At 43.7% G+C, this 16059-nt stretch overlaps 1 protein-coding gene across 2 annotated transcripts in view; it reads left to right on the top strand.

Annotated features, from left to right (window-relative positions):
- Window positions 1–16059, top strand: part of STAG1 (stromal antigen 1) — a 319961-nt gene that overhangs the window by 178886 nt on the left and 125016 nt on the right. For both annotated transcript variants that reach the window (XM_054982615.1, XM_054982614.1), the window contains 2 exons: window positions 8047–8170; window positions 11428–11526. In XM_054982615.1, coding sequence (XP_054838590.1) covers window positions 8047–8170; window positions 11428–11526 — 223 coding nt within the window. The remainder of the gene's footprint in view (window positions 1–8046; window positions 8171–11427; window positions 11527–16059) is intronic.

Raw genomic sequence — 16059 nt, 5'->3', positions numbered from 1 at the left:
ATGACCTTGAGGCCATTTGGTGTCTGCTGACGAGTTGAGATGTGTCTGTTTGGAGCCGCATTTTGTGGGGGCTGGAGCTGACGTCGTTTTTTAAAAAAAATATGCATGCATTGTAATGTTGCAGTGTTGGAGCCCATTTCCCCCTGTATTTGCTGATTGGGCTGTCCTATGCCCACTGGTGAGGCAATTGGTGGCGGAGTTCAGGGGGAAACCTGCTTGTTCTACTCTCATTTTTAAGCCAAGCCAGGAAAGGGTTAAAATGCTGCTGCTTCATTCCCTCCCAGCAGTTTCCCTGTCACTTTGTTTTGCAAAAAGCTCTGCAAAATGCCTGGGTTTTTTTTCCTCTTTGGCATTACGAGAAGCCTCAAACACAATGGGAGGAAGGGGGGAAAGCAGCCATTTAACCCTTTCCTGGCTTTTAAAATGAGGAATGAGCAGTAACATTACCATTTAATTCCTGGCTTTAAAAAAAAATGGATGTATGCCCATACCCCCAAGGGAGGAAGGGGTAAGCAGTCATTTAACCCATTCCTGGCTTTTAAAGCCAGCAGGGAATAAGCAGCAATGTTAGGACTTGTTCCTGGCTTTGGGGGGAAAATGAGTGTGTGTGCATACCTGGGAGGAAGGAAGCGCAGAGAGAAGCAGCCTTATTTTCCTTACCTTGCTTTACTGATAAAAATGGCAAAAAAGGAGTTCAGAAAGCTGAGGAGGGTGGGAGTGGTTACCGGCAGACAGACCAATCAGCTCCTGGGGGAAAGGAAGAGGCGGGACCGAGAAGCAGAATGGGAGTTTTTGATTCTGCATAGGCATAACATGCGCCAGCAGTGACTGGGTAGCGACTTCAAAAAAAATCGCAGAATGTGCATGGGGGAAAAATAGGGAAAAGACAGATAAAAATGTTTCTGCTTCCCATGACTCCCTTGCACATGCGGAACTCTGGAGAACATGAGAAGCAGAATTGATTCTGAAATGCTTTAAAGTGTCCTTAGAGCCAAATCATGCTCAGCAGATGCAACATTAGATTCCCTAACCTTCTGATACAGGGCTATGGTATCTGCAACAGCCAGAAAAGAACTTTATGGTTCCAGGCCTGGCAAGCTGACTTCCAGCCTATCTATTTCAAGGCAACAGTCTATTCGGGGATGCTTTTGATATGATTCATATCAAAACTAGAGAAAAGAAAAAAGCGATGCCCAAGATATTGGGTCGCACCTAGGGATGTGCACTTTGGTTTTCTGAGTCGGACTTTTAAACCCAAATTGGGCCCAGTTTGGAAAGATTCAGGACTCACGAATCACCCCCAGGATTGCTGAACCAATTCGGAAATCCCAAAGCAAAGCTTTCCAAAGTGATTTGTATCGCTTCGGAAAGCTTCGGGAAAAGCGGCAGCAACTTCAGCACTTTTCTAGTTGTTTGCATTTGCAAACAGCAAGAAAAGTTTCAAATTTCCCGTCCTGCCACTCTTTTCATCTGATGGAAGGGGGAGGAGGGGGTTCTCTCCTCTCCCTCCCATCTAGTGAAAAAAGCAGTAGGGCAGGAAGTTTAAAGCTACACTTCTCTTGCCTCTTGCAAGCAGCAAGAAAAATGTAGCTTTAAATTTAACTTATCGCCTCGCTGCTTTTTTTACCCGATGGGAGCCAAGTAGGGGGTTTCCTCCTCCTCCTCTCATCTGATGAAAAAAGTGGCAGGGTAGAAAGTTTAAAGCTGTGCTTCAGTGGCAAGGGAAGTGTAGCTTTAAACTTACCACCCCACCCCTCTTTCACCTGATGGAAGGTGGAGGAGGGGGTTCCCTCCTCCCCCTCTCATCAGGTAAAAAATGTGGTGTGGCAGGAAGTTTGAACTTTGAAAGCTACACTTATCTTGCCGTTTGCAAGCGGCAAGAAAACTGTTGCTTTGAGCTTCGGTGTGCTCCATAAAATTCCCAAATCTTTATGGAGTATACCGAAGTGATTTAAACATCTGCATCCCAAAGTGGCTTACCACTTCGGGATTTGGGTTATTCTGTATTGTTTTCCTGCTTTGAGTAAACCCGAATCTTTTTTGGGTGCACACCCCTAGTCATACCATCAGGAGACCCTTTGGGAATTACTCCTGTCGTTCTCAAAGAATGTTACCGAGATTCATCATGGATAGCAGAAAGATCAAATTGGACTCTTCTAGACCCCCAATAGAACATTATTGTATTTCCAGCATTCCCAGGATTTCAAGAAAGCTTTGTAGAATCTATGCCACTATCCAACATCAGCATTTGGGCCATAGAACCTGCCCCTCCTCCCCAAAGGGAACAAAGAGTATACTCCATATTCTTCACGGTGCCAAAAAAGAATGGAGATTGGAGGGTGATACAAGACTTGAAGTGTCTCAAGAAGATCATCAAATGGAGACACTTCAGAACGGAGACACTGTGATCCATCTCAGAATCCTTGCTACAAGAGGAGTACCTTATCTCATCAAATCTAATGTATCTCCACATTCCAGTCATTTTAAGTCAGAAGATTTCTCCCTTTCTTCATAGGGGAGCTCCATCTACAGTTCAGCTCACTTCCATTCAGCCTCTCCATGGCACTGAGAATATTCATGAAGATCTCGATCAACCCTGTTGTAAAACTAAGGGACCAAGGCCTTCATGTCCACCCTTATCTGGATGACTTGTTAATCAGGTCAAGCTCCAAGACAAAGTTGCACCAAAACACAGAAGCAACTATCCAATTTCTACAGACTTACGGTTCCCTGATTAACTTACAGAAAAGTTCCTTTTCAACCCAAACAGACTAGAACATCTAGGAGTCACATTAGACAGAACATGCAGTTACCTCTTCCTAACTGAAATAAAAGCAAAGAAAATTAAGGAGCTGTCACAAGCGGTCATCAAGGCCAGGTCTTTTCTTGCAAAACTGCATATTAGACAAAATTTACCTCCACAATCAAGGAGGTTCTAGATCTTCAGCATTACACATGGAGGCAATCAAGATCCTGGCGTGGGCAGAGAAGAACCTGGTATCCATCAAGACAGAACACATCAAGGGATTGATGAATATTCAGGCAGATTGACTCAGCAGGCAGACCATTCAGGAGTGGGAATGGTCCCTGAAGAAAGATCTGTTTCAGCTAATCACGACACACCTTGGTCTTCCCCTGATGGATCCATTTATGTCACCAACCAACCATCAAGTGAGCAGATCCTTCATGAGGTATCACCATCCCAAGACCAAAGTAACTGATGCGTTGACATCCCAGTGGCCAAGCGATCTTCTCTTCACCTATCCTCCAGTCTCGGTTCTTCCAAAATTTATCAGGAAAATCAAAGAACACAAGGCAGTCATCATAGTAATAGTACCGTATCAGCCTCAGCGTCCATGGTTTTCCACCCTCCAGTAGCTGTCAACATGTCCACTCCAGTCCTTCCAGTATCTCCCAACATGCTTCAACATGGCCCAGGTTGACATCATCGTATGGAGTAGCTACATTTAACTTCTTGGGGATTGAGCAAAATAACTTCTTATGACTAGGGTGTTCTGGGGAGGTTAATGACATGTTACTAGCTTCTTGGAAAATTCTACTAACAGAATATACGACACATCATAGGTCTTCATCAGATGGAGCAGAAGAAAAAGTGTCAACCCCTAAAATCTAAGATCAAATCTATACTATCATTTCTGTAAGACGGCCACATTAGCAGACTCAAGTCTTCTACACTAAGACGACAGGTCGCATCTCTGACAACAGTGTTACCATGATTCCAGGGACTGAACCTATTCAGACACCCCCATGTATGTCGCTTTCTCAACAGTACTACTTAGAAAGATCCACCACAAACATACAGATTTCCAACATGGAAATTACACTATGCTTACAAGACATTCCTTCAGACCTATTAAAGAAATCCCTCTTAAGTGACTGATGATGAAAACACCATTTCTTATCACAGTCACATCAGCAAGATGGGTATCAGAACTAGGTTTGCTTTCGGTCAATCCTGACTTGTACATTTTTTGTAAGGATAAAGTAGTCTTGACAACAGACCCTACCTTTAAAACAAAGGGGAATTCACCTTTCCATAGGTCTCAGGAAATCTGTCTTCCATTGTTTTGCCCAAATCCCATTCATCCTAAGGAAAGGCTGTGGCATACATTAGATGTAACACATGCACTGAAAACCTTCATCTGCAGAACACAACATAGAAGGAAAACTGAATCCTTATTCATTTCTATATCTCTGCCAAATAAAGGAATGAGGATGTCAAAATTGACTACTAGCAGTCCCCTTAAAGCTGCATTATCGAAGCTTACAAAGTTCAAAATTAGTCATACGAGTTGGGATTACCGCCCATTAAGTTCAAAGTGCTGCAACCAACATGGCCTTTGCCAGACACTCTACAGATGTACAGGTCTGCAAGGTGGCCTCCTGTTTACCAATATCCACATTTGTAAGCACTACAAGATAAAATCTATGACTCAGCTGATGCAACGTTTAGTAGAAGAATATTACAACAAATTTTACAATCAGAGGACCCACACAGAAAATGAGGACAGTGCTTTTGGGAGGTCCCACCAAGATGTCTTCCGCCTCAGAGGGAGAATGGGTCACTTACCGTGAAGGGTCCTTCTCCTCTGAGGAATGGAGGACATCTTATTCCTCCCCGAAATCAACGTCATTCTCCACTTTTCTGTTCTACAGGCCCACTTCCTGATTTTACTCATTTTCTCTTGTTATTGTCTTCTAGAGCGTTTAATTTGATAGTTTAGGTCATTGTTAACTTCTTTCGGAGTCGCCAGAACTGAAGAGATAGGTGACTCCATCCAAGGAGACAGGAAGTGGAAATACTTTGTTTCTGATTGGAGGGTGGGAATCAACTACCAAGATGTCCTCCTTCCTCAGAGGAGAAGGACCCTTCACAGTAAGTATCCAGTGGTCCGTTCTAAGGCCACAGTTGGTTCCATCTCTGTACACAGGTTTGCTTATCTTAACTCTACAACTCTGGCCTCAGAGGTTGACAGTTGAGCCTCTGCTATTTAATGGCAAAGGTTTATTTAGTCTTAAGATAGATGCTACTCTGGAACGTGTTCAGAAATTAAGCTCAACTTTTTGCTTGAGGGACTTACCCGGAATACTGTCTGCCCACAACACAACCCCTAGCACCCTCTAGTAACTGTTCATCTGAATGCTGTTCTGGCTCTTCCAACTTCTATAAGATATTGCAGGACAACTCAGACTACATCCTGAATGTACCCCTGGTGTCCTTGTTGGCCCTGGTTCACAAAGCTTCTATACTTGCCCAAGGTGACCTTTCCTGGGTTAGACATCTGTCCCAGAAACATGGCTAGATACTTCACCCAGGCAACAACATTCAGAAAGTGATGGCATAGTGAATAATCCCAACCAAATGCTCCAGTAATCCAACAGTCATTTGCTTTGCCATTCTTACTCTCCCCAGTGAAGTTCTTTTTGAGCTTTTGCTTGATCTTATACTTGCTTGTTATAATACTTCAGTGTTGGACTACCTGCCCCACTTACACATCCAGGGATCGATTTCCTCTCCAAGTTTATTTGGCAGTTTTCTGTTTTCTACGCTCATGCAGACACTTTCTTTTCCCAGCCAATAGTTAAACAGTTCCTCCAAGGTTTCTGTCATCATAATTTCCTTTGAACTACACTTCTTGGAAACTTCAGCTGGTGCTCTCACGACTTGTGACACCTGCCTTAGAACCATTGGTGATACGTACCTACTAAATACTGCTTTTCTGAATCCAGTGAGATAGTTCAGTGATCTTATGTGTATTTTGTTCTGAATCTTTGTAATTTTGGTTCCACCAGGGCAAAGCTGCTGTTCAGCCTGATATTACAATGCTGAAATTGTTTCAAGAGTTCACCTAAACCAAAATCTCATCTTGTTTGCCTTCTTTGGATGTTTAGCATGCTTATATTCCTTAGATGTATACTGGACATTTTACGTTCTTCAGTGACAGGACTGCCTCCTAATTCGTTGATGTGCTGTTGAAAGGCCATGTATAAGTCTGTATGTCTCCTGGATTCAGTCACTGTGTCACACTATGTTATGAATTGACATATCGACAACTTCTAACGCAGTTGACTAGGGCAATTGCCACATCTACAATTTTCCTCATAAGCATTTATCTTCTTGAGCTATACAGGACAGCAGCTTGGTCCCAGACATTGATCTTTATGAAGCATGGTGTATAGACCAAGTAGCTCAATTTGCTAGTCTCCCATTGGCGTGCTTGCAGAGACCCTGAAAAAAAAATAGGTTGCTTACCAAAAACAAGCCTTGCGGCACCTTTAGCACAAGCTTTTATGGACTAGATCCTATCTCTTCAGATGAAGTGAGTAGATCTGTATTATGCTCTTTAACAAGTGGTGATTGGTATAGTTAGTCCCAGCAACCCAGTCTTCTCCTCAGTAGTTTTATATTATGGTCTGCTGCATCACTTTAGGAAATAACTAGAGGGGTGACATGACTCCACCCCTCTCGTTATACACATTGGTATCCATGTCCTTGCAATATTGGTGGAACTTTCCAGACCTAAGTTTCTAAATTGTGATGTTATTTTAAGATGCAGAATCCTATTAATGGGGAGCAGTTTGGTGGTGGTGCCAGGCAGCTGATAAGATGAAAAATTCTTGCTGCCATTTCCTCCTTTCTGAGTGAGGAAATGCACAACATCTTTGGTTTCCATTGTAGGAACTGTAGTTTGCAGAATGTGTCACATTGTATGTCAGGTGTTCTGAGAACTGTATTTCTCTGAATACACCAGGAGTAGAATCAGGGCTCATTTTGAGTGGGAATGTACCGGAAAGCCTTTCCGGTAGTTCCCTCAAGTCAGGTGGCCATTGTCGGCCATTTTGGCCTGGATTGGGGCTGAAACGGCCCAGATTGGGTTGATGCCAGGAAGTCTCCCCCACCTGGCATGGACATGGTACTGGCCATTTCGGCCCCAATCCTGGCTGAAATGCTCCCAAAATGGCCGTTTTCAGCCATTTGGGCCATTTTATGCCGGAATTGGGGCCAGAACTGTGGGGATCTGGTTGGTGCCAGGTGGGGGAAACCCTACCCTGCCCAGCACTGATCTGGTCCAAGTTGTTTCGGCCATGATCCAGGCTCAAATGGGGCCTAAGTGGCCATTTTTGGCACTTTTGGGCCCTTTTCGGCTGGGATAAGGACCAAAACTGCCAGGATTGGGTCGGTGCCTGGCAGTGTCTGCTGACAGACACTCCCCCGTCTGTCAGCTGCCAAATCCTGGACATTTTAGCCCGATCAAGGGCATATGCTAATGAGTTATGCTATTGAGTTTCTGCAGTTCTTTTTCTACGAAATGACCCCTGAGTAGAATAACCATCCAAATAACTTATGCAGACAAGAAGAACAGGAGGAGGTAACAAGAATTTTTCCTCCTATCAGTTGCCTGACAGTTGACTCCTCTGTTGACAGATGACTAGCCAGTACTGGAAACAGAGTGCTGGATTAGATGGATTATTGTTCTGTTCTACCATGGCTACTCTTATGTTCTTATTTAGTCATGATAAGTCTGATGAGCTTCACATCCTGTTGAAGCTCCTACTGCCAAGTCAAAAGAATATGAGCTTCAGAAATACTACTGAATTGTCTTAAGACAGTAGGTGTTGAAGACTTGAATGTCTGCTGCTATGGAAAGCTCCTCTTGCTGTGATGTCAGCAGCCCACCCTATGTAGGCAGGCACTCTCTCCTTTGTTGTGTTGATCTCATGTATTGCACTTTACATTTCCCCATAAGTATGAGCAGCAGCTATTCATATATACATGATAAGGTAAAGCGGTGCATTTGGGAACATCATTCACATAGAGATAAACCTATTCAAATTACTAATGATCAAGGTTTGTCTTGTCTGCACATTTACATCCTGGGTTTCAGTTTCTTGATCATTTTTAAAAATGGACATAGTGCAGAATGGTGGGAATTGACTTTTTATTACATGCATACATTCATACGTGCCAACCATGCATTGAAATGAAGCAAGCAGGTTAACAGAAATTTCTCATTTTTTTTGCAGTGATGCTATTGCTGAAATTAGAGCTGTTTGTATTGAAGAAATTGGAGTGTGGATGAAAATGTACAGTGATGCCTTCCTGAATGATAGTTATTTAAAGTATGTTGGTTGGACACTTCATGACAGAGTAAGTGTGGTCTGCAGAAAAATAGATTTTCTTGTCAAAATATACACTTTTCCCGTATTTGTCCTTGTGTTACATACTATTTCATCAGAATTATCTAGGTTCATTTATGTGCAGCATTATTTATAACCTTCTGTATTCCCCTGCTTCCTTCATCTCTTAAACAGTAGAGCATTGTACAATCTGTTGTATAGATGTTACTTTAAATAGCATATGAGGGAAAACATTCTAGCACCCGAGTATCTTCCTTCATAATTTTAAGAAACTTATATTAATGTGAAGAGTTTTTATCATTCAGATTATATCCTGCTTTTTCATTATACTAGTTCACATGGAACAGTTCTCAAAATTGGAAAGTAGTGATAAGTTTATATAAACTTAGTTTGTTATAGAAAGATCAGTTCACAGGAATATTTAGTCTTGATCCTGTTTGAAGTTTTCTGTGCTTTAATGTGATCATTTGTATCTGGAACTGTAGCAACAAATCTACATAATTGAGTGCTACTAAGATGGACTTTTGTTGGTACTTACTTTGATGCAAATTCACTTACTCTGCAGTGTTTGGTAGCCACAGTTATTATCCTTTGGCTAATAATCCTATTCTGATAATGTAAGGCTTTTACACCATGACAGAAACTGGGATTCTTAGCAGCTAGATGCACCAGTGGGCCACTGTAGATCTGAACACCAAACTGATGGACCATCCCCATCTCTCACACAAGCAAATACTGCATAGTGTTCAGAGCATCTTTGCCTGTGCTGTTCATTGAGGATAGGGTTGTGTGCTTCAGGTTTCCGATTTGTGAAAAATGCCCAAATCGGACCTGACCTGTAAAGATTTGGGTTTCCCAAATCGGGGCCAGCATGCTGGCCCTGATTTGGAACACCTGAATCAAAGCTTCCTGAAAAGATTCAGGTCGCTTCAGGAAGCTTCGGGGCCCTTTAAAGGCCAGCTGAAGTTTAAAGGGCCTTCCTCGCCTGCTGGAGTGGGGGGGGGGGGAGTTTAAAGGAAAAAATGTTCCCTGTGCTGTTTGCAAACGGCGTGGGGAGCATTTTACCCTTTAAACTCTCCCTCCTTCCATCCAACTGGAAAGCAGGAGACGGGGAGAGTTAAAGGGAAAAACTCTCCCCATGCCATTTGCAAAGGGCGCAGGGAGTGTTTTACCCTTTAAACTCTCCCCCCCTCCCTCCAGCCAGCAGGAAAGCGGGAGAGTTTAAAGGGAAAAACGCTACCCACGCTGTTTGCAAACAGCTCGGGGAGCGTTTTACCCTTAAAACTCTCTCCCCCTCCCTCCAGCCAGCAGCGAACGAGGCGGAGGAGGCCCTTCCTGCCCCTCAAATGGTTGCCGCTGCGGCCATTTGAGGGGCAGAAAGGGCTGGAGGAGGCGGCTCCAGCCTTCCCTGCTGCCCAGCTGGCTGTTGCATTTGATGTGGCAGCAGAGGAGCCAGCTTCGGCCATTCCGACCTTGTGAGGGCCGCTGCCACTGCAACGGCGCCCTCCTGCCACCCAGCTGATCAGCCTGCTCTCTCCCTGCTGGCCAGGTAAGTGGGGTGGGTGAGTCACCAAGAGATGACTAACCTCTTGATTAGTCACTGTGTGGAACTGCACATTGAGTTGAGTTTAAGTTCTTGGGAGTTAAGTTTGCCAATTACCTGCTACCTGTTCTTGACCCTAAATGCCTTCCAAGTATACCTCTCCAAAAAAACACAACCTGTATGACACACCTGGCTAGATTTTAGTTAAATTTCACCATCTAATCTCTCAGCTGCTTACACACTTGGATCACTTTGAAAATATTAGAACATAGGACATTGTTAACCCCTATAGCTCTCATGTTGTTTTTGTATTCCTGTGTGAGATTTTTAATGTTAATCATGAGTCATTTTTAAAGTGACTGATTGTTTTTCATCTGTAACGTAATTGGGATTTTTTTCCCCAAATAGCTGATAAATTCAGTAGATTTTAAACTGAAGGAAGGCTAAATTTAAAGGTTCTTCTTCAGCAAGTGAACTGTCAGAATTAATAAAATTACAAAGAATGGCAAATCTGATTAAAATGGTGTCCATTGTGTTATTCTTTCCTTTATTCAGGATTTCCTGGCAGGGAGAAAAAGAGACATAAATGTGTTAGTTTTCTTTTTATATTGTGATGATTGTACATTTCTGAAAGGATCCCCATATTGTAATGGATCGCTTCAGAAGTGCATTCTTCTGCCAGTCTCCCTTAACAGTTACACCGTAACCGTAACACCATCTGTTCTAACATTCAGGAGGAATATAATCTATTATTAAAAATGACATTTGGCTGCATTTATGGGATTGGAAATTTGCCAGTTTAAGAAGTTTGCCAATGTGTTTCTAATCAGAGAATCCCTTGCAGATCTATCTTCCCTCATTATTCATGTTTCTTTCACATATGTATTCTTTAGTTATGTTTGATTATTTCTGCTTATCCTGATTCTAGGCCCTTCATGCTATTTTAAAGATGTATCTCTGGGAGAAATTTTTCTCATCTCATACAATTATCCCATGCTGTAGAAATGAAAGCCTGTGTAATTTATCAGTCTTCGTAGAGCTGTGGTCCATATGATTGCCAGATCCCTTTAGCCTCCTGGCCGGGGGGGGGGGGGAGTACTCCCCTTATTCTGTGTTTTTGCATGCATGCTTTGTGCATGTGCGCTCCAGAGATGGTACAATTATGTCATTCCTGGGAGTGACATCATGCCATTCTGGGAGCACACCTGGGAGGCCTGTTTCCCCACCTTTCTCTCCTGCCATCCAGGTAAATGGTGGTGAGGGGTGGAGGATGGGAGTAGGGGATCCCCCATTGGGGTACCAGGGACCCCTAGTGGACCATCAATGTAAGGGCTTTCTTGGTGGTGGCATCCATGCTAGAGAATAACCTTCTCTGAGATGCTTGGCAATTCCCCTTTTTTTAACTGCCTTGGGAAAAGAAGAAGGCTTTCATTTTTAAAAAAGCTTAGACTTTGCTGCTTTTCTATGAATCCTGATTTTGGGTTCGGTTTTTTGTTGATCTTCTGATTTTATAAAATTATTTGTATGTAGTTTTAGTTATGATTAAAAACTTGTAAGTCACTTCAGACATTTGATGTAAATGAGTAACATAAAATATTTTGCAAATCAAGGAAGTTTGATCATTTTCTTCCATTAATTATTACTTGAAAGGAATAGCTATATCTCTGGTACCTTTGCACTGTATTACTCTTGAATAAATTGTAGTTTATATTTATTTTATTTAGCAAGGTGAAGTAAGATTGAAGTGTCTGAAAGCTTTGCAGAGTTTGTACACCAACAGAGAGTTGTTCCCCAAGCTGGAGCTATTTACAAATAGATTTAAGGTAAGTATAAGGTATTTAAGACCACATATATCTTAACTTGTTTTATATTATTTATTGATTTGACGTTTTTTTATGTATTGTGTTCTCCTGAACATGCCCTGTCAAGAAGTAGAAGAGTTGGGCCCTAACAATTTTGTGATTATGTAGAGTATGTGTTCAGCAGAGATTAAAAAGAAAAATAATCTTTTTTATGATCTCCTTTCTTTTCTCCATACCTTGTCAAAAAATTTTTATTTCAGCTGCTTCCACTTTCAGTTTTGATCAGGAAACTACATTATTTATAGTGTGTGAGGCTTCCATTAAAATATCCATTCTTTTCTCCTTCCACCCGTTACCATAGCATTTGTAAATATGTGTACACACCAGCATGTGGTGCTAACTGTACAATAAGAACCTATATATAATTGGTCCATGTCCACATGATTGAGTAATTTAATGTTACTTAAGGCGCTCACAGGAAAGTGACTTCTCTATGTTTAGGGTAACCTTCAAAGCATCTCGTGTTTGGTATTACTCTAGAACAGTATTTTAGCTTCACAGTATAACTGTGAGGTAGACTACAGAAGGGACCTGGCTTGACTTCACAGTAGGCAGAGATTTGAAACATGATATTTTCTATCAAAATCCAACACTGGCTGAACTTCTGCCAAGTTCTGACAGGGCATTCTGGTTGTCTGAACCAAGGTGACATCCAAATTAGCAGTAACTTGTAGTTGAGATAAACCAGAAAATGAAAGAGGAAATCTGCACAATGTGATATGGGTAGATGGATAGTTTCTGGTGGAAGAGAATGGACAGATATGAAAGTCCTGATCCTCTAAACCATGGTTTGGAGCTTTGTCTCAGTTGAGTCAACTGAACACAACAAATAACCATTAACCAAGTTCATATTTGAGATTATATTATCATTATTAAAATGGACAAAAATATGTATTTGAGCTCTGTAACAAAGTTTTGTTACTCCTTAAAGACTAACCAGTTTGTGATATTTTTCTGTGAAAGCCTTTATCCCACTTTTGAGGTGAGGGTAAAAATATAAGCTTCTAAAATTTTGAAGCCATGGCCAAAAAACCAAAAATTTATAACATAAAAAAATGGGGTGGGATGGGGGTGACCCTCCAAAATTCCCATCTTGTCTGGTCCATCATGTCTCTAGATGGAGGGAGGGTTGCTGAGCCCTACCCCTTGGAATGATGTTTTCTTTTTGCTGTTTTTTAGGGATTTGGTGGTTTTAATACTTCTGACTGTTGGCTTCATTTTTCTTGTTACACAAAGTTGATTTTACTGTTTCTAGCTGCTGACATGCATTTTGTCCTGATCTATCCTGTGGACATTACCAGATTACTCGCTTCTTCCAAGCATTTGTCTGTAGGGGTGTGCAGGGCCAGGGTGATTCGGGTTTCCTGAGTCTGTTTACCTGAGTTGGGAAAAAAATGGAATAAAAGGAATTCCAAAGCAGTAAGCCACTTCGGAATACCCGATTCAGAAAGATTCGGGTTTGCTTCGTAAAGATTCGGCCGTTATTTTCAATTGGGAACATGCTCCCAGATTTCCAGGAGCCTGGGGGGACATTTTCTTTACGAATCAAACCAATCTTGTTGGGGACCTTCTCCTAACTATCCTTTAACAACCCCCCAAGTTTCAGAAGGATTGGACTTCAGGGGGGCATGTTATGGCCCCCCAAAGAAGATGTCCCTATCCTCCACTCTCCATTATTCCCTATGGGGAAAAACAAGGGGGCTTTCTATGTGGCTTGGGGTTGCATTTTGCAAGCAAGATGCACCAAATTTTCAGGGGACCTGCTCCTACCTCTCTACCCACCCTCCTCCAAGTTTCAGGGAGATTGCACTTTGTGGGGCCATTTTATGGCCTCCCAAAGGGGTTCTCCCACCACGCCATTTTATTTCTACTGTGGGGAAGACTCCCACACAGCAGAAACACATGGATTGTGACTGCCAATGGCTGCATCCACAGTCTGGCTACTACACACCCCAAGCAGCCCCTGAGAACCACCCCCCCCCTAAAAAAACCAACCACCCCTACAGTAACTGGCCAGCCCCTCTCCATTGGTTCCTGTTCTAGGAAAATACAGACTCCCACAGCAGGAACACATGGAATATGGCATCCATAGCCACAGTCATAATCCCCCTCTCAATGTACCCCCCAGCAGGCCCACAGACCCAAAGAGACACATCCCAAAATTCTCCACCACCCCCAGAGTAGGCTGGCTAGCCACTCTCCATTGTTCTTTATGACAAGAACTTTTAAGCTGTCTTTCCCAGGGCAATTATGCCCAGGCCAGGGGTGCCTCAGCGGGGGACATACTCCTGAGTGCAGGCTCGTCCCTAGGAAAGCACACCTGAACCACAGACACGCAACCCCAATTTCCCCACTCCCCCCAGAGCAGGCTGCTCAGCCTCTCCACATTGTTCTCTATGACGAGAACTTTTAAACTCTCTTTTCCAGGGCAATTATCCACAGGCCAGGGTTGCCTCAGCGGGGGGCACACTCCTGAGTGCAAGCTCGTCCCTGGGAAAGCACACCTGAACCACAGACACACACTCCCTATTTCCCCACCACCCCCAGAGCAGGCTGCCCAGCCACTCCCCATTGTTCTCTATGATGGGGACTTACCTTCACACTAGAGAATAACACACACACACATTGAATTAAGTTCAATATTTTTTATTTTTTAGCTTTCAGTTACAGCATAAAAGGCACATGACACTAGTGTCACATCACAATAGTCTCCTAGACAGTAATATGACAACTATCCTCACACCAGAGAATCACAAAAAAAACACATTGAATTACTTGCAAAAACATTTTATTTCTTGGCTTTTAAATTACACAGCATGGAAGGCATATCACAACATATCACAGCAATCTCCTAGACAGTAATACCACAACTATCCTCACACCAGAGAATCAAACACACATACAATTGCTTGCAAAAACAATTTATTTCTTGGAGTTCCTGGGCTGAGGGTAGGAGACAGCATACAACTACAGCAGTACAACATTTATAACGCCACCCCCCCCCCCCAACATAACCATAGTGACTCCAAGGGAACCAAACCATAGTGTCACACATCCATTCCACCCAAACCAAACTGAACTGGGGGAAACTCTTGCAACTTAGTCCAGCAGAACCATAGTCATTTCCTGCAGCTGGGCTCTCGGTTCAGCCAGTGGGGAAACACCACAGAGCAGAACAGTACCTAGCCACAAGCACAACACAACGGCATTTGCAGAGCACGGTTGCGGAGGTTTCCCCCCCCCCAGCTTCGGGCTGAACTGGAAACCACCTGTGAGGCAGTATTGGGATGTAGCCTTCATCATCAGCTGCCACCCACCCACACCATTCCTACTAACCCCACTCCTCCTACCCCGTCAATATGAATGAACATCTTAACTTTAACAGCAACAACATTTTACAACATTAAACATTCTCCTCAGCAGCATAGCTAAGTTTGGCTGCTACTCTGAGTTTCTTGCTGTGTTAGTGTGAGTCCCTAACCTAACTAGTCCCTATCTAGCCTGTCTCTCCCTCCAGTGGCAATCAAAATTTCTGGGGCCTGTTATCAATTATCAGAATAAATTTGTGCCCACATGGTCTGCAACAGTTTTGGATTGGGTTTTTTTCCTGTTGTGGGGGGGGGGGGAATTACAGGGTGCATTCTCTTTGCCACTGAGTTCCACCCTCCTCCTGCTGGATTTCTTACTACTTCTAAGTTTACTGTAGGGAAGAACACGATTCCCCAGGTCCTGGACTCACAGAGGATGCAGGCCACAAGGAGGGCTCACCTCATTCGCTCTGGAAGTCCACTCCTGAGAAATCGAAGAGCTGAGCGTTGACCTTCAGGAAGACCAACTGCTCAACTCACCATGGGAGAAGGCAAGAGTGATGTGGGCTGACATTGTTGCCTGCATAAGAAAAGATGCATTTCCTCTCCACGTTCATCGGAGAGCATGAGAGGAGCCGCTGCGCCTCAAGGGAGAGGTCCAGCCAGACCATCTCCTTCTTGGCCCAGTAGCTCAGCGGATCAATGGACAGCAACTCACATGGCTCTGCAAGATAGTCCCTGACCACTATCTCTGCCGAATTCTCTCACACAACTGACGATCCCAGTGGGGCGAAGGGCCTGCTGGAGCATCTCCATCTCCATGGACATCCCAGCAATGGCCACAGGGGGAGCCTGCTCAGAAGGGGCGCGAGAGGGACCTGCAGGGCTGGGCCCTTCGCCCGTCCCCTCTGATGACAGTCAGCCCCTCTTGGCCTGTCTATGCCTCACCTGCGCACAGAGGGCATCTGGCTTGGGTGAGGTTCCCGTCCCGCTCAGCGAAAGTTCCCTTAATGTGTGGGTCACACATAGTCGCCAACATATACGACTCCTTCTGCATGAGAGGCATTAGCTTGGCAGCTATGCCCTGCTGTAGCCTTCTCATGAGCACGCACACCACTGGAACAATATCTGCACGTGGTGCGTCTGGGTCCACAAAGGAGGCCAATAAACTCTGGAGCGTGTGCAC

The sequence above is a fragment of the Eublepharis macularius genome, chromosome 6 (genome assembly GCF_028583425.1).
Source record: "Eublepharis macularius isolate TG4126 chromosome 6, MPM_Emac_v1.0, whole genome shotgun sequence".
In the NCBI taxonomy this organism is placed as follows: Eukaryota; Metazoa; Chordata; class Lepidosauria; order Squamata; family Eublepharidae; genus Eublepharis; species Eublepharis macularius.
This window is presented reverse-complemented; position numbering and strand designations above follow the sequence as displayed.